The following is a 22347-nucleotide window of genomic DNA, read 5'->3' as shown; positions in this document are numbered from 1 at the left end:
ATTGAATTAGTTTTACATGCTTGGGACAAACCCCACTTGGTTATCTTATATAATTCTTTTTATATCTTGCTGAATTCTCTTTGTATTTTATATTTAAGTCCATGATCCATTTTAACTTAATTTTTGTAAGAGATTTTATATAGCTAAAAGAACAGTCCTGTAAAAGCTTTCTTCTTAATAACATATTCCGGACTTATGTTCTCATGTTCTTCTTGCATTATGTATCAGTAATCCAACAGTAAATTTTTCATTTCTGTATCATGGGACACGTTCAAGCTGAAGGTCCCAGATTTCCTTATAAATATTTATCACATGGCCACTGTTCCTAACAGAATGAAGAGAACGAGATGTTAAAGAACTCACATAAAGAATCCACAGTATACCTTTATCTTTCTTAATCTCTTTGCTGTAATTCTCTTGCTGTCCTCCTTTCCTACTTCCTACCGTGAACATTTATATATTTAAACTGCATTTATTAGTTTGAATAAATTAATATATTTATAGAATGAAGAAAGTAAACAGATCTTTACTGAGTTCTCATATAGGCCAAACATTTTGCCGAGTAAGTTTTGACTACATAGGACCCTAGCCTCAAGATGTTCAGAGCTTAAAGGGGAGGAAGGTATATAAACAATTGAAATGCCAAAGTTGAGGCACGAAATGCCAAAGAAAGCACAAGTTATTAAGGGAATATAAGACAGGAGCACCAGCTTTACCTGGGGAAGTTAGTAAAGGCCTTCCAGGAGAAGTGATACAAGCTGGCACTGAGGGGACATAGGAATTTTCTAGACAGACAAAGTGAGATGAGAGTTATTCCAGGAAGATGCAGTAGCTTGTGCAGAGACATGAAGTCATGCAGTTATGTGGCATATTTGGAGAATAATCTGTAGTTTGTTATGCACCTACAGTAAGTTCTTTGAGGCCAATAATTCATGCTGTATCCTCAGCATCTAGAATAATGCCTGCAGCATAGTAGGCACTAAACAAATATTTGTTGGATAGATGAATGGAAAGAAGGAAGGCAGGAGGCATAAATGAGACCAGAGAGATAAGAAAGTTTCAGCAATAAAGACCCTTGCTTAGTAACATTTAGCAAATGCCTGCCATAAAGATTCATAGAAGAATAGGAGATGTTCATAATCTACTTGGAAATAAACCACAACAAATACCAAAAATATCTGTAAAATGTTGTAAAAAATGACAGGTCATAAAAAGTATAGAAAAAGTATATGAGGGTTGAGAGGAAGTAGAGGTCCATTTCAGCTGAGAGGATCAGAGAACTTGTCATTGGAGCTAGACTTTTTGGAGTTGGTTATACTTGGTTCTCAGTTGTTTGATTTTTTAAAAATGTGTGTTGACTGGAGAGAAAGTGGTGTGGCAGAAGAGGGATATGAATTTGGGACTAGACTAGACAGCCTTGGCTGCTCTGCCATAAATTTATCAGCATTTGATAAGCAGTCATTTATCAGCCTGCACCACTTCCTTGGAAGCAGAACCTGACAGGCTCTGATGTTATCTGTAGCAGACACCTTTTTCTTGTTTATGAGGTTGTGTCTGTGTGTGTTTATGCTTGCACCTGCACGCCAGTGATTGGGAGATAGCTCTTTCTGCAGAGACAAACACTGAAGGAGACACATGAACTGAAACACAAGCTCAACTATTAACAATACATTTTTAAAATGCACCTGGCTACCCACACACTTGTATATGCTTGCACCTGCTACACGCACACACACACACACACACAAGCACACACAGAATTCTATAAGCAGGGGCCTGGGCAAGATTTTAGGTGACTATAAGTAAATAGTGCTTATTTTTTTATTTCCCTCAGCTCTGTCCTATCTATCTATACCTTTTCTTCATTTCAGTCTAAGGCTTATTAGGCACCAGTTATATCCCTATAACCTACTAGATGCTGTAAGGAGTTCATGTAAGAAAATGATTAGTCAATTAATTAATCCAGTACCTATTCAGTGATAGCCAGCTATGTGTCAGGCACTATTGTAAACACTGAGGATGCAACATGGAATAAAAAGAACCAATCCTTGCCCTGTTGTTTACATTTTGGGAGGTAGATACAGAAACTCAACAAAAATGTGGTATTTTAGGTGGTATAAGTAGTAGTAAGAACAGTATTGAAGAATAAGGGGGAAAGAGTGTGTTAGGGTGGGATGATCAGGCATGCGCCCTGACAATGGGACATTTGAATAGAGACTTGAAGGGAAGCTATCTGGGGAAGGAGTATTCCAGGTAGAGGGAACACCTAGAGCAAAGACCCTGAAGCAGAAGTATGTGGCCAGTGTGGTGAGAGCAGAATGGCCAAGGCAGGGAGTGGCAGTGGCAGAAGGTGGTTTAAGAGAGGTAGCATGGGAGACAGATGACCATCAAGTCAGACCCACTGGCATTTTGCTGACTTTGGTTTTTACTCTGAGATAGAAAGCCTTTGGGGATTTTGTGCAGAGAAGTGACATGATCTGATTTATATCAGGTTCCATGTTGAGCCTTGGTTGCAGGATGAAAGGGTGGAAGCGGGAAGAGGACAAAATGGTGGGCTAGACCAAGTGAATAACAGTGGAGGTGCGAAGAGGCCAGATTGTAGATATATTTTCAACTGTTTGAACCCACCGGATTTGTTGTTGGGTTAGATGTGGAATGTGAAAGGAGTCAGTGATGACATCAAGATTTTTGGCCTGAGCACCTGGAAAGCTGGAGTTGCTGTTAACTGAGACGGGAAAGATTGCAGGAAGAACAGGCTTGGAGGATACGAAGAGTTTTGAGCACATTGGATTTAAGATGCCTATTAGTGAAGAGTTGGATACAAGACTTGAGTTCAATAGATGAATCTGGGCTGGAGAAATAAATTTGGGAACTGCAGCAGTTAGGTGATTTTTAAAGCTGTGAAACAATAAAATAACCTAGGGAGCAGGTGTAGAAAGAGAAGAGAAAGAATCTAAGAATTGAGCTTGGGATCATTCCAATATTTAGAGGTCAAGGAGATGAGAAGGAACCAGCCCTGGTGTCTGAAAAAGAGAGGCCAGCAGATAGGGGGATTGAGGGTGAGTTTTGAAGCCAGGGGAAGAAGGTGCTTCAAAGAGAACAGAACAGACCTGTAGCAGGTGTTGCTGAGAGATCAAGTAAAACCCAAAAGTTGTGTTAATGGCCTTGAAGTCATTGACACCTTTCTTGAGTTATGTCAATGGTAGGGGTGGGGCAGCCTGATTACACTGCTTTCCAAAAAAGAATGGGAAGAGAGGAAACAAAGATCCAGTGGTATAGAAAACTCTGAAGTTTTCCTGAAAAGTCAATCAGAAAACTGGGCCAGAATTGGAGGGGAATGTGGAATCAAGTTTTAAATTTTTTTCCCAGGATGGGGGATGTTGGTGTCCTGATGGAAATGATCCTAGTAGGAAGGGAAAACACAGTGATTCCAGAGAACGGGGGAATGATACAGTGGTGTCCCCTTGTAGGTGAGAGGGGACGCACAAATGGAAGGACGCTGGCTTTCGATCAGATGAACTGTGCACGCTCCCTAGTAACAGGCTCCTTTGCCGCAGATGTAGGCCAATGGGTAAATCTGGTGCTGACACATGTGTAAATTCTCTTAATTGCTTATATTTTCTCATGAAACAAAAGAGTAGACATGCTGGAGATTCAAAAAGTTCAGAGACTGTTGCCAGAGAGCATGAGAAAATGATAGACAAGGTCACCGTAGGAGGATTTTTGGGTGGCCTGGGGGCCCACTTGCAATACAGTCATCCAGTCCTTGGCGTTGCTGGTGCTTCCAGATTGTGTACCAAGTGCTCTAGGTGCATTTGCATAATGAAAACCCTGCCAGGTAGTGAGGGCAGGTAGTGGTGACGTTGATTCTCATTTTACACACGAAGCAAGCTCCAAAGCAAAAAGTGACTTAGTCTGTAGATCACAGAGCAAGTCAGTGGTTAAACATAGACTCACCCAAAGCTCCGTTACATGTAACATCTTTTTACCACTTTGTAACGGGTCTGCTCACAGAGGACGCAGTCCTGTTGAAGAGATGGAATGTAGAAGACAGCATAAGAGAATATGTAATCAAGTGTTAAATTCTGTTGTATGGCATGATACAAGGAGTTTATTCAGTGATAATGTTAATGTTAATATGTGCAAGGCCCTATTATAAGTACTCAGGCTATGAGTACTTATATATCTTGCAGTGAGCAAGATAGTGGGAAAAAATCCTAAAGTTCTGGGCTTCTGAAAAGTTTTAAAAGGCTTTCTATGTGACTCTTCCAAGGCATCATCATTTGGTAAAAAGCACAATGTACTAAAAGTTCAGGAACTTGTTTTTCTGCTCCCTGCTGTACGTGACATTGCTTCAATTCACCAGGCCTTGGTGCGATCCCCATCCATATACTGAAATGCTGTGGTTTTCCAAATTCCACCTGAATAAAAGCACTGTGAGTCTGAGTCTGTATCCTAGCCTAGGGAATAATTGCTCAAAAATGTTTTAGTCTCCATCCAACTTCTTGATCTAAAACATGGGAATGCCACATCTCATTTCATAGTGATAAGACCCTGTTTCCATGGTGAAATGTTGCACTGACATGCATTCTAAAATCATCCTCCAATTTTTAAACTCCGGGAGTATGAAAGAGAAAGGGGCCCTGTTCAGCCTGCAGGTGCAACAGTCCCCATCCTTTACCTGGTGATTTCTGAACACCTGTGAGAGGCTTTGAGATAACTAATGACTTTTTCCGTCTTCTTCCTCCTTCCTATTCAGGCCTGGAAGAAACGCTGGTTTATCCTGCGGAGTGGTCGGATGAGTGGTGACCCAGATGTTCTGGAATACTACAAGAATGATCACTCTAAGAAGCCCTTGAGGATCATCAACCTGAACTTCTGTGAGCAGGTGGATGCAGGCCTGACCTTCAACAAGAAGGAGCTGCAGGATAGTTTTGTGTTTGACATCAAGACCAGCGAGCGCACCTTTTATCTGGTGGCCGAGACCGAGGAGGACATGAATAAGTGGGTCCAGAGCATCTGCCAGATCTGTGGCTTCAATCAGGCTGAGGAGAGCACAGGTAGGAGAACAAACCCACACCTTTCTCCCGAGGACCAGGATGCTTCCTGGAGGGGACTTAGCCGTTGGGGCTGCAATGAAGGCCTCCAGATTCCTTGAGCAGGGACAGCAGACTGCCGCTAAAAGCCCTCCTCTCTGGCAGAGGAGTAATAGGCAAAGAGTGAGAGTGGGAAGCGTTTGGCCAAGTACCAGAGGGACCTCTGGCCCTAATTACGTTCGAACCTGAGATGTGTTGAGGTTATGATGAAGCTAAAGGTACTTTGTGGTGTTTCTTCAGGTACCTCAACACCACCCCCTTTGTCAGCCCTGCACCTTTCCCCCCTTCCCTCCACTTTCCGGCGCTCTGTGCTCTTCACATGTCACTCATCCCATAGGGACAGCTCGCACCGGGATTCCTTCTCTGGCCCACCTCTGCCTCTTCTAGCCCGTCTGTTTCAGACCATCCTCCACAGTCACACTTGCCACTTTTTTTTTCTTTTGGTTTGGGGTCCTCTGTGATTATTGTGGATGCATAATCCAGTGGCTTTTTGTGTTCACTTGAGAGGGGAGAGGTGAAAGGAGGAAATACGGGTATATATTTGGGTTTTGTGGACTTTACAAAAGAGTAGCCCAACCTTGTATTTTTTAAGATTTATTTATTTATTTAAGATTTATTTATTTATTTATTAAAATTGAGTGTAAGTGGGGGAGGAGCAGAGGAAGAAGGAGAGAGAGCCCCAAGCAGTTTCCCTGCCGAGTGCGGAGCCCAGCATGGGGCTCTGGGACTTGACACAGGGCTTGACATGAGACTCGATGCAGGGCTTGTCATGCGGCTTGATCCCATGACCCCGAGATCATGACCGGAGCCAAAACCAAGAGTCAGACATTCAACTGACTGAGCCACCCAGACACTCCAAGTAGCCCAACTTTTTTAACTGAGTTTTAAGTTGCAGAAATGCTCTTTAATATTTTTGGGGGTTCATCCTCAACTTGGGGATGATTGAGAAATAGGTTTTATTCTGAGACTGGTGGAGAGCCTAAATCCGTAGTTCTTAAACCTGGTTGCATGACAGAATTAAAGAGGAGCATTTTTAAAATGCTGGTGCCAAGGATCCATGCCAGATCAGTTCGCTAGGAGTCTCAAGGGTGGGGCCTCGGCACGAGCGTCTTTTCACAACTTCATTCTGAGTGCCGAGGGTCTGGGGCTCCCTTGCTTATTTTTTATGGCTGGTAATATTACATCTATAAAATTTTCTCTGTCCATTCACCCATTAATGGACACAGATTGTTTGCATGTCTTGGCTGTTCTAAGTAATGCCTCAGTGAACGTGGAAGTGTAGGTATCTCGCCGAGATAGTGATTTCAGTTCCTGCAGATATGTACCCAGAAGCAGAATTGCTGGATCATATGGTAGTTCTGTTTTTAATTTTTTGAGGAACCTCCAAATCATTTTCCGTACTGACTGTACCAGTTTAGGTTCCTACAAGCAGTGCACAAGGGTCCCCTTTTCTCTGCATCCTTGCCGGCACTTACCTCTTACCTTTTGATAATAGCCAGTTAACAGGTGTGAGGTGATCTCTCATTGCGGTTTTGATTTGATTTACATTTCCCTAATGATTAATAATGTTGCGCATCTTTTCAGGGAACTTGTCCATATGAATATCTTCCCTGGAAAAATGTCTATTCAGCTCCTATGACCATTTTTTAATTGGGTTATTTGTTCTTGCTTTTGTTTTTGCTGTTGAGTTGTAGGAATTCCTTATGTGTTTTGGATATTAACCCCTTAGCAGATACGTGGTTTGAAAATACATATTTTCTTCCATTTCTTTGGTTGCCTTTTCATCTCGTTGCTTTTGCCGTGCAGGAGTTTTTTAGCTTAATGTAGTTCCATTTGTTTGTTTTTGTTTTTCTTGTTTGTGCTTTTGGTGTCATATCCAAAAAAACTCATTGCCAAGACCAATGTCACGGAATCTTTTCACTATGTTTTCTTTTAGGAGTTGTATGGTTTCAGGTCTTACATTTAAATCTTTAATCCAGTTTGAGTTAGCTTTCGTGAGTAGTTAAGATAGGGGTCCAGTTTCTTTTCTTTTCTTTTCTTTTTTTTTTTTTTTTTTTTTGCATATTAATGCGCAGTTTTCCTAGCACCATTTTTTGTCTTTTCACCACTGAGTATGCTTAGCTCCCTTGTCAAATATTAGTTGACCCTACATGTGGGGCTCTCTGTTGTGTTCCATTGATCTGTGTGTCTGTTTTTATGTCATACCATACAGTTTTGATTACTACAGCTTTGTAATACAGTTTGAAATCAGAAAGTATGATGCCTCCAACTTTGTTCTTCTTTCTCAGGATGGCTTTGGCTACTTGGAATCTTTTGTGGTTCCATATGAATTTTAGGATTGTTTTTTCTGTTATTGTAAAAAATGCCATTGGAATCTTGATTGGGATTCCCTGAAACTGTGTGGACATTTTAACAATATTAATTCTTCCTGTCCATAAACAGGAGATATCTTTCTATTTATTTGTGTCAAAGTTCTTAATTTTTGAACAGACTGCATTTTCACTTTGCACCAGGCTCTCCAAATTATGTAGCCTGTTGTGCCTGGACTGGACATGCTGTCCTAGGAATTCTGTGATTTTCATCTTCCTTGCAGAAGGGTTAGGAGTCCCCATTTTACTTTTAAAACCTTTGGTATAATCTTTGTTTTCTGTATGGAATTTCCTGTTTTCCCCAAATCTTTGTCATTTATAGGCTTCACGGATTTTTTTGTTTTTCCCTTTATTTTGTTCCTGATGAAGGAACATTGCATGCATAAAAGAAACAAGCAAGGAGGGGGAAAATAAAAAGGAATCAAAAGAACAAGGGAGGAAAAACTATAGACTACTTCCCCCACCCCAGTCTCAAAGCTTTCATAAATGTGAGAGATAGGTCCAAAAAATACCTCAGCTTTTTAGAAAATAGGTAATTGTGGGGTGGGGATGAAGTAATCAGAAAGCAAATTGCTTTTAAGTTTTTATTTTAACTCCAGTACAGTTAACATACGTTATATAAGTTTCAGTCATACAGTATAGTGATCCAACAATTCTACATATTAGTTAGTGCTCATCATGATAAGTGCACTCCTTAATCCCCATCACCTGATTCACCCATCCCCCACCCACCTCCCCTCTGGTAACCATCAGTTCTCTATAGTTAAGAGTCTGTTTCTTGATTTTCTCTCTCATTTTTTCCTTTGCTCATTTGTTTCTTAAATTCTACATAGGCGTGAAAGCGTATGGTATTTGTCTTTCTCTGACTTGTTTCACTTAGCATTATACCCTCTAGATCCATCCATGTTGTTACAAATGGCAGGATCTTGGGGCGCCTGGGTGGCGCAGTCGTTAAGCATCTGCCTTCGGCTCAGGGTGTGATCCCGGCATTCTGGGATCGAGCCCCACATCAGGCTTCTCCACTAGGAGCCTGCTTCTTCCTCTCCCACTCTCTCTGCTTGTGTTCCCTCTCTCGCTGGCTGTCTCCCTCTGTCAAATAAATAAATAAAATCTTTTTTTTTTAAAAAGGCAAGATTTCATTCCATTATAGTATATATGAATATATTTATATTTATTTTTATATATGGAATATATAAATACATATATATGAATATATATATTCAAAATATATATATATGGAATATATAATGGGATATTCACACACACACACACACACACACACACACACACACACACACCACATCTTCCTTATCCACTCATCTGTTGATGAACACTTGGGCTGCTTCCATAATTTGGCTGTTGTAAATAATGCTGCTATAAACATAGGAGTGCATGTATCCCTTTGTATCATTGTTTTGTATTTTGGCGGTAAATACCCAGTGGTGTGCTTACTGGATCCTGGGGTAGTTCTATTTTTAACTTTTTGAGGAACTTCATGCCATTTTCCACAGTGGCTGCACCAGTTTGCATTCCTACCAATGGCGCACAAGGGTTCCTTTTTCTCCACATCCTCACCAACATCTGTTGTTTCTTGTGTTTTTTATTTTAGCCATTCCGACAGGTGTGAAGTGATATCTCATTGTGGTTTTGATTTGCATTTCCCTGACGATTAGTGATGTTGAGCATCTTTTCATGTGTCTGTTGCCACCTGGATGTCTTCTTTGAAGAAATATCTGTTCATGTCTTCTGCCCATTCTTTAACTGGATTATTTGTTTTGGGGTGTTGAATTGTATCAGTTGTTTTTATATTTTGGATACTAACCCTTTATCAGGTATGCCGTTTGCAGATATCTTCCCAATCAGTAGTCTGCCTTTAGTTTAGGTTTTTTTATTGTGTCCTTTTCTGTGCAGAAGCATTTTATTTTTATGACATCCCAATAGTTTATTTTTGCTTTTGTTTCCCTTTGCCTTAGGAGACATATCTAGAAAAAAGTTGCTATAGCCAATGTCAGAGAAATTACTGCCTGTGCTCTGTTCTAGGATTTTTATGGTTTCAGATCTCACATTTAGGTCTTAAATTCATTTTGAGTTTGTTTTTGTGTATGGTGCAAGAAATTGATCTAGTTTCACTCTTTCTGCACGTAACTGTCCAGTTTTCCCAGTACCATTTGTTGGAGAGGTTATGTTTTTCCCATTGCGTATTCTTTCTTCCTTTGTCAGAGATTAATTGACCATATAATTGTGGGTTTATTTCTGGGTTTTCTATTCTGTTCCATTGATCTATATGAGCAAATTGCTTTTAATTGAATTATTTCCTTGTGCGATTAGAGGTGTTACTACCAAGAGAAATGTTCTTGAGATGTAACAAAAATTACTCTTGGTGCAAATATATTTTTAATCACATATTTAAAAAGTGATTAATGCCTGAATCCTTACTTTCACTGTATAGGATTTAAGTACAGTTCAAATGCGAATGTGTGGAACCACGTTATCTGGGCTTGCTTTCTTTAGTAGGACGATTCATTCGCCCATTCATACCTTGTTTATTCAGTTATTCATCCAGCAAACCTTTATGGAACATCTGTTTTGTGACAGTCCTTGTCACAACCACTGAGGCTACAAAGATGACCAGAAGGGTTCCAGTGCTCAGATATCATAGTCTAGTGGAAGGGACAGACCGCTAACCAGGCAGTCACAGGGGAGTGCTGGAATAGAGGCATGACCGTGGGTGGAGACCCCAGCCTGTGCACCACCAGCTCACTGAGGGAGGGAAAGTCTTAAGGGGGTGACAAGTCAGTATTTTTTCACCAGCTTTGTCTATTAAAAAATATATTCCCTTAAACCTTTGACTTCATTTTTAAGGGGATTATTTTATTAGATGCCAGGTGGTTTCATTATGAGAGCAAAGATGTTAGTTGTCTGTGACAGGAGGTTAGGATTCTTTGTGAGATCTTTCTGAGGGAGATAGTAGGCTTTTCTTCCCTCTCATAGGAGAATCTGGCGTGTTAAAAGATTCAGCCACATAATGGGTTATGTTTTAATTTAGAGACTTTCTTTAAAATGGATTATATCTATAAAACCCTCAGATAAGGGATTAAAGCTTAATCACCCAAATCAGTGGGGGTTTTTTAGCTGAGAGTCAGGATCAGAGGCAAAGCAGGAAGGAAATTAACATTCGACTGCCTACTTTCGCTTATTTCATTTCATCACTTTTATCAACTATGCTCCCATTTCTCCAGCAAGGAGACTGAGTGCTTCTTCTTCCCTGCCTAGCACTCCAGGACTACAGCTCCTCTCTGTCCTCACGCCTGCTTTGGCGGGTTCACATGGACTCCCCAGTGTCCTCTGTCCCTGAGGCTTCCTGAATTCAACACTGCTCTCATTGTGCTGCGGCTTACTGAGAACAACCCAGTCTCTGGGGTGCCTGTGTCAGCAGCCACCTTACGGGGAAAGCACCCTGTACTGACGCCTAACCCTCAGTGGCCACAAAAGAAAACAGTAGGAGCTATATAATCAGCGTCTACTCTACGTGACCTAGGAGCTCTGCATAAATCTGCACTAAAAATTCATAGGAATCTTCTGCGGTAGGAGCGGTTTTGACTGAAAATACACAGCTAGAAAATGACAGAGCCAGGAGCCTCGTCTAACCCAGGTCTGACTTTGTATTATTATACGTGCTTTGTCTCTGACCTTCTGGAATACAGACATCTGCTAGGACCAAGCCCAGGCACTTTTGCCCCCTTGGACACTACGTGTTGGACTGGAAGCACTCTCTGACCCCTTCCACAGAGGGTCCTACAGCCAACTCAAGTTTCGTCCTCACCAACCCATATTGCTCACATCCTTCAGCTGGAATATTCTAGGAATTTAGTAACTTCAGGCCTCTAAACCAGTCACCACACTCTACTGGTGAATTTGTAGGCTGGAGGTGAGGATACCTGACTTCGAATCACAACTCTGGGATTATATGAACAGGTCACATGTTTTCCCAGTTTCCTTTTGTTGAATAGAGATAAAATTATCTTCTCACCCAATGGCTCTGCTTCTGTGTGGATTCACCAAGACAGACTTCAGACCTCTGGCAGCCCCTCGAGTTTCGTATTCCGCAGAGGAGTATTCACATTGTGTTCCGTGTAGAGTTGTCCCCTAGAGCTGTGCAATGCAGTGTCCCTGCTCGCTGCGTGGTCCTGGAGAAATTTCTTCCTGGGGAAGCCTCCTTCAAGCACATACACCCTCTTTCTTTCTTTATGTAAGAGTTGTGATGGGACCTAATAAAAAAAAAAGCAAAAAAAACCCCAACCTTCTGTTTTTCACTTTCATCTGGAAGAGGTTCCACGGCAGATGGAGTCTTTTCTTTTAAAGCCTTCTTGCCACCCCCAGCTTCTGTATACTGCCACCCTCCAATTCCTTGCATATTCTAGCCAGCAATGTCTAGGATTCAAGAACAGACCAGGAGTGAAACTGAGTCTGAATACTGGCATAAGGGTGGAGGAAACAACCTCTTGACAGAGATCTCTTTCCAAAAGGAAACTAGGGATGATGCTCAGGAAGGAAAAGCAATTCCAAGAATATCAAGAAGACTTCATATCACATGTGCGGAGTTTAGCATGTGTTTGTGTGGGAGGGGGAGGGGCGGTGTGCACGCAAGCACGCAAGCAAAAATAAGAACCCCATCTTCCTCTGGGAATCCGAATAGCCTTCAGTCCCCAGAGGAAGGGAGCAGAAAGCTTCTCTGAGCTGTTTATGAGCGGGCGGGTCCAAGTCCTCACATTTGTGGCCCAGTGGTAGGCAGCTGTCCCTGAACAGATGCACCGTACACAAAAGGAACCCGCTCGCAGCACAGAGCTTTGATGAATTATTCATGGGCTCAGGAGTCCTCCACTGTTAGGAAGCCCTCACCCCTTTGAATCCTCTGAGCCGAGGACTCCTCCTTCCCTTGGTCCCCTCCCTCTGTTATGTATTCAGTGACTGTGCTGCTCTTGCGGGGACTCTGAAAGCCACACTAGCTGCACTGGAGTCCCAGCCCTGCAGTTTCGTTGCTCTATGATACTGAATAAGTAACTTTGTCTCTTTGAGGCTTTATCATCTATAAAGTAGACACGATGCTGCTCCCTGTCATTTGTTGGGAGGAAGGTAAGAAAATGGATAGGTGCACAACGTGAACGCTAGCTGCTGGGTTCACTGTTTTCCCTGTAGTGGTTGTGGTGATGATGCTTTTTGTATCTCTAGGTCAAGATGAACAGGATGTGATTTAAGTGTCTGGTGTTCTTAGCGGAACTTACAGATGACAAAACACTTAATGCAGTCTCCTTTGAGTGTAAAGAAACAAACCAAATGAGATAGGCAGACTGCGACATTATTCCTCTTGTTCGGGTAAGGATGCCAAGGGTTAAACAGTACAGAAAGCAGTGTTGCTGGGGCTCCGGTCCAAGGCTTTAACTCCACAGTAGGCTGTGCGCTCTCACTCCTCATTAGTCCTAGCCCTGCTTCACAGACCCATTTACCACCGTGGCTCGTAGGTCACAAAATAGCCAGCTGGAGGGAAAAGCAGGAGGTTTCTAAGTCACCAAGAACTGACCCTTTAGAAAGTAAAGTGCTGTCTATACATTAATATTAACCTTTGAGGGTTAAATTAGCAAGGCAGCGTGATCCGTCTTATTTTTTTAATTTACTTTTGTTTTAATTGGGTATAGTTAACATACAGTGTTATATTAGTTTCAGTGTATGGTATAACGATTCAACACTTCTATACATCACCCCGTGCTCATCACAGCAAGTGTCCTCCTTAATCCCCATCACCTGTTTCACCCATCCCCCACCCATGGTTTACCCCTCTGGTAACCATCAGTTTGTTCTCTATGGTTAAGACTCTGTTTCTTGGTTTCTCTCTCTTTTTTTTTTCTTTGTTCATTTGTCATGTTTCTTAAATTCCACATATGCATGAAATCATATGGTATTTGTCTTTCTCTGACTTACTCTGCTTAGCATTACACTCTCTAGCTCCATCCATGTCATGGAAAATGGCAAGATTTCATTCTTTTTTATGGCTGAACAGTATTTCATTACGTGTGCATGCACGCGCGCGCGCACACACACACACACGCCACATCATCTTTATCCATCATCAGTCGATGGACACGGGCTGCTTCCATAATTTGGCTGCTGTAAATAATGTTGCAATAAACATAGGGGTGCCCGTATCTCTTCGAATTAGTGCTTTTGTATTGGGGCGGGGTGTAAATACCCAGTAGTGCAATTACTGGATCGTAGGGTGGATCTGTTTTTAACTTTCTGAGGAGCCTCCCTACTGTCTTCCACAGCGGCTGCACCAGTTTGCATGCCCACCCACGGTGTAAGAGGGTTCCTTTTTCTCCACGTCCTTGCCAACACTTGGCGTTCAGCATGATCCATCTTGAGTAGCCAACAAACTACTGCGAATTAGAGCTCAGGGAGTATAGTTAGTAATTCTTGAAGATCTTGAAGTGAGGCCAGAGCCTCCTCCGTACCCTGGGTATTATTTTAGCATCTTCCCTCTCCTGAGCTCCTTGTCGGGAGTCTCACAGTAGTCGCATATATCTAACTCTGTAGAATGAGGACTTCCCAGAGTTTCAACCAACTGTTCTTTATCTCTTCTCCACCTTCTCTCTACCACAGTTTTGGGTGAGGCTGCCCCACCTTTTAAGTATTTTATAAATATGGAAACTTCTAATAATCCCTGAGTTTCCCCAGTAACGCAACGACAGAATTGTTTTAAGTCCTGGGTCCCCCTGGGATCAAATGATACCCAGAGGAATGCTTTTGGGAAATCTTCAGTCTCTAGTGGTGGAATATTACTGGGGTTGGGAGGGTGGTGTCTTCAAACAGCTCCTTCCTCTCTAGAAAGGATTGGTGCCTTAAAGGTCAGGACCAGACCCCTTCTTCTTTAAATCTGACAGCAGGGAGGGCTGCGGTGGAGCCACGCAGTCAACCCAGATGCCTTCTGGTGACCTTGGTCCTTTTCCCCAGACACAGTGAGTGGGAGAGCCAGAAGTGGAGGAGGGTGGGAAGGAAACAGGCCTTTCTCAAAGACCTCACCCTTTCTCTCTTCTCATCCTTGGGAGGACCATCTCCTCCCTCGTTCCCTCCCCTACCTTTTGCTCTCTGGTTTTTTGACTGAGCTCAGATCTCTCAGCTCCTCTGGGGGATCCTTACTGGAAGCTTAGAGCAAATGTGGGAGGTAAACTGCAGCCCCCTCCCCACGCTGACACAAGTCCCTTGAGGAGCAAAGAACAGAGCGTAGACTGACCCGGGCCCCAGCCCAGAGGCGGAGGCTGCTGTCTGAATCACCCACCCTTTTTTTCCACTGAGACAATGAGGAAAATAAACATCCAGACCAGTTTCCAGCCAGATCTGAAATCCTCATGCCTTTTTTAAAAGAAAAATGTTATTCTAAATAACCCAGAAATATCAGGCATTCCTCCTCAATCTTTTGTTTGTTTGTTGTCTTTTGTCTACAGCTGGGTCTAGTCACCCCGAGAGTAGGCTTTGAGTTGGGACATGAACTCCGTAAAATCCCCCACAGATACCCCGGCAGGCTCCAGCCTCGGCCTGCAGGGAAGCCCAGACCCCTCTGGAGGAGGAGAGGGCGACAGGGAGAAACCCGACCCTCTTCTCATTCTAAGCCTTGATCCCTCTTCCTGCTTTCCCTTTTATACCAGACACTCCCCCTCACCAACCCAGGCCACCAGCATGGATTAGGTCTAGTGTTAACTGCCAAAACCCACAGACTGCTAGAAAGGAGAGTGTCTCATCCCGACTCTTCAACCCCAGAAACCTTCAACAGCTCACAAACATCTCTTGAGATGTCTCCCCTTTTTGTTCTTTGAGTGCTTCTGATTATCTCTGGAGAAGGAAGGTACTAAAGTAGTGTTGAATGGGTCCCAGACCAGATTCCATAGCCTAGTCTAAATAATTTCTCGCCAGAGGTAGAATCAGGACTTTGACTTTAGGGGTAAGGTCACCTTGGACCTCGGGAGATCTTGATTCTGATTAAACATCCACTGAGGTACAGCTCTGGGTAGGATTCTGAGCTCAACAAAATCAGGAGGTACGGTCATCTCTCTCTAGGATCTGAATTGGGAATCAAAGTCCTGGTTTTAAATTTCAGCTTTGTTACTGATTCAGTGTGTTGATCTCAGTTTTTTCAACTCTACACTAAAGTTTGAGGACCAAAATGATAATTTTCAACCATCTTTCTTTGCATTGCTTGTGAACTGTATGGCGTGTGGAATGTAACGTTTGAGGCAGGTGAGAGGAAGCCACCCTGGAGAGTGCAGGGGAGTGAGCCAGGTGCTGCAGCTGGAGCCAGACCCAGAGGGCCTGCCCTCCCCCTCTCCCTTGGTGGCCTGGGAATGCTGAACGCAGGATGAAAATATTGGTCCTCTGCAGATATTTCAAAAGAGGGAATGCAGATCAGTGCTGAGCTACGGAAATCCTTCTCCGTCCACAATAAACATGAAAAACATGAGGGAGATGTAGTCAGTTTCATAAAACTAAATGTAGTCAGATTTTAAAACTTCCCTTCATTCTGAGGTCCTCTTTGTATGGGTGTGCACTTCTGTTAAAGTGTGTGTGTGTGTGTGTGTGTGTGTGTGTGTGTGTGTGAGACATAATTAAAAAGTGTTTGCCCTATATGTTGGTTTTTAAAAATACACAAACAGGTAAACAAAGAGGCAGTGCGTTAACTCATCCATAAAAGGGAAAAGTCTGGGAAACGGTGATCTAGAGGTGATGCCGGTGTCAGGACCACCTGATCCCCAGCCTCTGTGTCTGTACTGATGGCCAGAGGCCTTTGAAGTCTTCCTTCAAGCTCACGCCCGCAGTGCGTCCCAGCATAAAGTCGGAGCTCTGAGATTCCATGTCCCTTTCACTCAGTTCTCATCGTAATGTGGTGTGTAAGCTGGAGTTGACCCCGGGATTCTGCCTGCTTTTCCAGCTCTTAAGTTACTTGCCTGTTACCCTGCCCGTAGTCTCCAGTTCCACTGAGGACTGGATCCCGTCCTGATCTTACTTAGCCCCTCTCAGAGACTACAGTCTTACCCAAACCCTTAACCCAGAGGCTGGGGCCCCACTGCCCAGTGGCAGACTGCTGGGTTACCGGTGGTCTGTCTGCCTGAATTTCTGAAGATCTGCTTCTGCTTTCCTGGCCCAGGCTTCCTCCTCCTCACAGACTCTACTCCACATTTCTAGGTGATGTCCAGTTTCTCTTTCTGTTCTCTCAGTCAGGCAGGTCCTGTTCTAGGGACAGGTGCCAGGGAGGAGTGTGACACGTGGAGCATGAGTTCTCCGTGGACTCATGAGCCTTGCCATGTTCTCTAGTTTATGTTCTTCCCTCCAGACTACCCTTGAGCTCTTCCAGCGACAGCCTGCCTCATCTGTGTCGAGTTCCCGGTCCCAGGCCCCCTAGTTTTCACCAAGACTCACCTGCTTTTAACTGAACCATGCCTGGCTATGTGCCAAGATATGTTTAGCAGATAGAAAAAATTGGAGGTGAACCTCAAGTATGGAAAAAAGAATTGTTTTTTAAATTTCTAAATTTAGCGTCAGTGTCAGGGCCCCATTTGGTCAGAGATAGAGGCTGAAGTTTTAGTCAACTTCAGATAAAACGAGTCAATACAGAATTTTCTCAGTTAATTCAGATTTCTCTCTCTCTCTCTCTTTTTTAATAAATAGAATTATACATACCAGGTTTTTCCCCCAGCTTTATCGAGGTATAATTGGCAAACTGCATTTAAAGCGTTCATAGTGATGACTTGATATCGGCATACATTGTGAAGTGATTACCACAATCAGGTTTATTAACACAGCAATCACCTCAGAAGTCAGGTTTCTCTTACTTTCTCCAGGGCCTGCTGTTCAAGTGCCCAAAGACATGAGGATCTGGAAACGGTTCTTTGAGGCCAGAACACAAAGTTTGGGAATGGCGGGGAGGGGATGTGTGAGAGGCTTGAGGGTAAGAAACAACTTTCATCTTTCTGACACCACATTCTAGAGACATGGTAGCGGCCCAAAGAATGTTCAAATGATCTAGTTGCTGTGTTTGGTTATGACTTTGTAAATAGTTACACACAATTATGTTTGAAAAACTCCAACTTATTTGTAAATATTGTTGTTTCGAGAAATTCACTGTTGAGGAGGAAAAAAGGAAGCTTCGAAAACATTCTAACCTTTTTCACAGGACATAGAGAATAAAATTCCCTTTATGGAAACAATGCTATAAAGTACAATAGTGAACAAAAATAAAGAAAATTTAAAAAAAAAAAAAAGAAAAATGCAAGATGAATGATGTATTAACTAGGCTGAAGAGTCAGGGTGTGCCAGTGACCTAAACTTCATTTTACGTATCTATCATTTGTTTATTGTTTGCTTTTATTCCCCACCTCCTTACCCCTTTTGTAGATGAAGTCAGCGAACAAAATTCCTCATGGCTGGTGAATCATATTAGCCAAAACACTCAGCCAAGATAGAGAAGGGAATAGATTTCATAGAAGGAGAAAATTCTAGAATATGAGGTCTTGAAATGCCCTGAGAGAAGGTTTAGTTCCAGACTCCTCAGGTAACAGAGTATCCAGAGGTCAGGGGAGGGGACTTAATTTGCCCGGGATCGTACAGCTAACTGACAAGGCTAGAATTGGCACGTGGGTTTCTTGGCTTCCTGCTAGTGTGCCAGACGATGTTGATGGTGATGCCATCTTGAATTTACACGAGGCCATATGATTTATAAAATGCTTTCATGTACGTACTGGTTCAGAAGGCCAGTTTAGTACAAAGAGCATAGGTCTTGGCATCATACGAATGCATGAACCCACAACATAGGTGAGTTCAGTCTTAACACGGGTGAGTTCATTTACTTTTCTGAGCCTCAGTTTCTGCATCGGTAAAATAGAAACGAGACATTCTTCACCAGGGCATTATGATTAGATAAGAGCCCACTTCAGTGACATAGCACAGTGTTTGGTGCGTGACAAGTGCACATTGAATATCACGTAAATGTATGGCCCATAAATTGTCCCTGCCTTCCCGATGATCTTCATGGCAGCCCTTTGAGTAGACGGACCATGCTATTCTTCTGTCCCCCAAACCGAAACATCCGAAGTAACCCTCTCTCTATTTTACCCAAACTCAAGAACATTTTTTTTACTGTGTGTGATTAGTATGTTTACGAAATAAACCTTGCTTGGTTTGAGATACATTACACTGAATTTATTGAGGTGCTTAAAAACAAAGGTGTCTACTACTACTGTTAATTATAAAAGCTAATATTTACGTAGAGCTTACTGTGTACAAGGCACCATTCTGAGCATTTCGCAGATGTGCACTCCTATCATCCTACGAGGTAGATCCCTATTATTCTTCTCATTTTAAGAGGAGGAAACCGGGGCACAGAGACGTTCAGTAACTTACTAGTAGGTAAAGGAGCTGAGATTCAGACCCAGACGGTCTGGTCCCAGCATGCATGCCCTTAACTGTTAAACCATATCCTGAAATTCTAGATGGAGTTCTTTCCTCCAGTCATCGTGGTTCCTGTACCAGGTGTTCAGCACCTGCCCAAAGACCCGGGAAAGCCTCACCGCTGCCTTTGCTGTCTTGCAGTGTCCGTCTCTGAGTCTGCCAGTTGTAGGTGCTCTCCTTAGACTCCTTTAAGAGGGCATCACACAGAGCTCTTGCTGCTTTTAATTTAAACATAAGCCAGATTTTCTTCACTGACCAAAACCATCACTTCAGTTTTCTCTGAATCTAGGACAGATGTTCTTACGCCCACTAGAGTCCACATAATTACAAACAGAGCTGAGAGGCCAGCTGTGGGGCTTGGCCGTTAGTGAATACATTTTGCCCTCAAATTCATCAGAGCAATTATCCCCCCTGGACAGAGGCACGAAGGACATGTTTCTCAGATGCTCAGTGATCTGAGTGTAGAAGGCTTTGGATGGATGGACCAGAGACCTGGGTACTAATTCTGGGTCTGTGGTTTTGCTTGCAGTGTGAACCTCAGCCAACCATTTGTTCCTCAAGCCCTGTTTTAGACCCTGAGTATGTGAGCTCAGGCTCTCTGAGAAGCCGCTGCAGGATGAGTTAAGACCTGCAAGAGATTTATTGGGTGAGACACCTGTGAGGGATCATGGGAAGGAGCCAGAGAAGGGGGCAGAGCCTGCAGTGGGGTCAGGGCTGACACCTGTGACGGAGAGAAGGCAGGAAGGAGGATTAGACTGCAGTGCAGTTCTAGGACAGTTTCCACCAGACCAGCGAAGGTTCTCGAGCCAAGGTCTCCCATTAAAGGAGTCCCATGCCTCACAGGAACAGGCCTGTATTAGTAACTACTGCCATTCCTTTGACGCTGGATGAGAACAGCCATGGGGAGTTGCGGGATGCAGGAGGCCAGCAGCTGGGGCTGTGAGTCAGTTATGCTGCCCACATTAGGAGATCAAGAGGCAGATTTTTATGGCTAACGCACTGAAGCATCACCTGTGAACAGAACACGTGAGGTTCAGACTCTTAAAGGAGCTGACAGTCAAGTGGGAAAAGACAGATGAAAAACAAAATATTTAAGTGGTAGCAGTAAGCACTTAGATGAAGAGAAGACAGAGTAACGTGGTAAGGGGTGACTGGAAACCCGGTTAGGTCAGGCGAGCAGGAAAGGCCTCTCTGGGCCTTGGACTCTTTATTAGTCATATTAAAATGATTTCCTTTTTTTCATTCCACTGGATATTTGTGTAGTGCTTGTAATTTATAAGTATATGCTCCTTCTCTACCCTCACATCGAGCTGCATAATAGAATGACTCTTCGACTTGGTGTGAAAAAGACTTGAGTTTGAGTCCTGGTTTGGGCATTTCCTGAGAGCTCTGTAATACTGAGTAAGTCGTTTTATTTCTCTGAGTCTTTGTCTTCTTATGTGAAATGAATCTGGAAAGATCATTGCCCTGCCAACTTTTCAGGGCTGTTATAAATGTCAAAGTTGTTGAGAACAGCCTACAGTCGGAAAATAAAAATAAAAATTTCTTTTACAAAAAATAAAACACTTAGGAATCAATTTAACAAAAAACATACAACATCTCTATACAGACAATGGCAAATCGTTGCCAGGAGAAATTCAAGAAGACCCAGCAAAGGAAGAGAGATATCGTGTTGTAAAGTAGAACATTCGATATTGTTACTATGTTATTTCTCCCAGATCGATCTATAGATTCAGTTCAACCTTTGTCATAATCCCAGCATGCTTTTCTGTATTAATTATACCAGAGCAAATGAGAAGATACTATGTACACATATGAAAACATTACTGTTTTACCAAAGAACATGTCAATTATAATTCTGACCCTTTCCAGTCATAATATTGGACTTTTTTGAGAACTTCAGGGAACAGTGTTAGATTATTAAATGAAAGCTCTTTTCACTTTCCTTAGAAGTAGAAAAGTCCACTCGAGCTTATAATGTTTATTGTTCTTCCAATCTGATGTATTCCATAAAAAAAGAAACTGACATTCTTGCTCAGACCTACCAATCAGTCACTGGTAAGAAAATCATGTGGTCTTTCTGGACCTTAGATGTCTTATCAGTAAAATAAAATATGGAACTAAACGATCCCTTGGTCATTTCCAGAACTGTGCGTCTGTGATATGGAAGAAGAATAAATCATTAAGGATCAGCAAGAACAATCTGGTGATTTCTTTCCAAGCCTGGTTCAATAAGTTTATCATGTTATTCTCTTGAACCTTTTAATATTCTATAAGCGAGGCAGCAATTAGCATGTTGTCTGTGACCAAGACATACTAAAATGAAAAAGAATATGATCTTATAATAATACTAATGCAGTCTCCAAACTGGCCTTTCTTAGGATTTCTCCTCTTGAGTCTTTCTTTTTCTTTTTTGCCGGGGATGGGGGGGAGGTTACAGAGGGAAAGGGAGAGAGAGAATTTTTTTAAAAGATGTATTTATTTATTTTAGTGAGAGAGAGCATACACGAGTGGGGAGAGGGGTGAAGAGAGAGGGAGAGAATCCCAAACAGACTCTCTGCTAAGCGTGGAACCCAGCACAGGGCTTGATCCCATGACCCGTGAGATCATGACCTGAGCCACAGTTGCGAGTTGGGCACTTAACCAACTGAGCCTCCCAGGCACTCCGGGAGAGAGAGACTCTTAAGCACGGACCACGCCCAGTGTGGAACCCTCCTTGGGTCTCGATCTCACAACCGTGAGATTATGACCTGAGCTGAAATCAGGGGTCAGGTGCTCAACCGACTGAGCCACCCTGGCGCCCCTCCTCTTGATTTTTTTCAAAGCATAAGTTTGGGATTCATTGGTTTTGGTTTCAGCCTCTCTCTCCTTAATGATGGACTTAAATTAGATGGTAATATTTTGAAAGAGGACGTGATTACACAAACCAGAATGAGAACTTCTAGTCCAGGGATTGGCAAACTTCCTCTGTAAAAGGCCAGATAGGAAATATTTTAGGTTTCACCACCCTTCTGTTCTGTCACAAGTACTCAGCTTCGCTCTTGTGGTATATAAGCAACCATAAACAGTATGTAAATGAATAGACATGGCTGTGTCCCAATAAAACTTTATTTATAAAAGCAGCCAGTGGACCCAATTTGACTTACAGCCCACAGTTTGCCAACCCCTGTTCTAGTGTAGCAATAATACATCTTGGCAGGCCTTCCGAGACACACGTGCATGTGGTCTCAGGTGTTGGCCCTTCTAGAGGTGTGAAAAAGATGTGATTCTCTTTGGATGCCAGCAGAGAAAGCCTAGAGTTGCCGAAGCATCAAAATACGAGGCTGGAAGAGGAGTAGGAAAGCTACACATATGAAGCCAGGAGCCCGTTGTGACGCCAGGACTCGAGACAG

The 22347-nt window shown here is 42.9% G+C and overlaps 1 protein-coding gene across 1 annotated transcript in view; it reads left to right on the top strand.

The window, feature by feature from the left end:
• Nucleotides 1-22347, top strand: part of GAB2 (GRB2 associated binding protein 2) — a 183653-nt gene that overhangs the window by 127166 nt on the left and 34140 nt on the right. The window contains exon 2 of the mRNA XM_045816267.2: nucleotides 4760-5060. Coding sequence (XP_045672223.2) covers nucleotides 4760-5060 — 301 coding nt within the window. The remainder of the gene's footprint in view (nucleotides 1-4759; nucleotides 5061-22347) is intronic.

This window comes from Ursus americanus, chromosome 16 (genome assembly GCF_024610735.1).
Source record: "Ursus americanus isolate L20-20 chromosome 16, mUrsAme1.1.p, whole genome shotgun sequence".
In the NCBI taxonomy this organism is placed as follows: domain Eukaryota; kingdom Metazoa; phylum Chordata; class Mammalia; order Carnivora; family Ursidae; genus Ursus; species Ursus americanus.
Note: the sequence above shows the minus strand (reverse complement) of the source record. Positions and strands in the feature narration are given on the sequence as shown.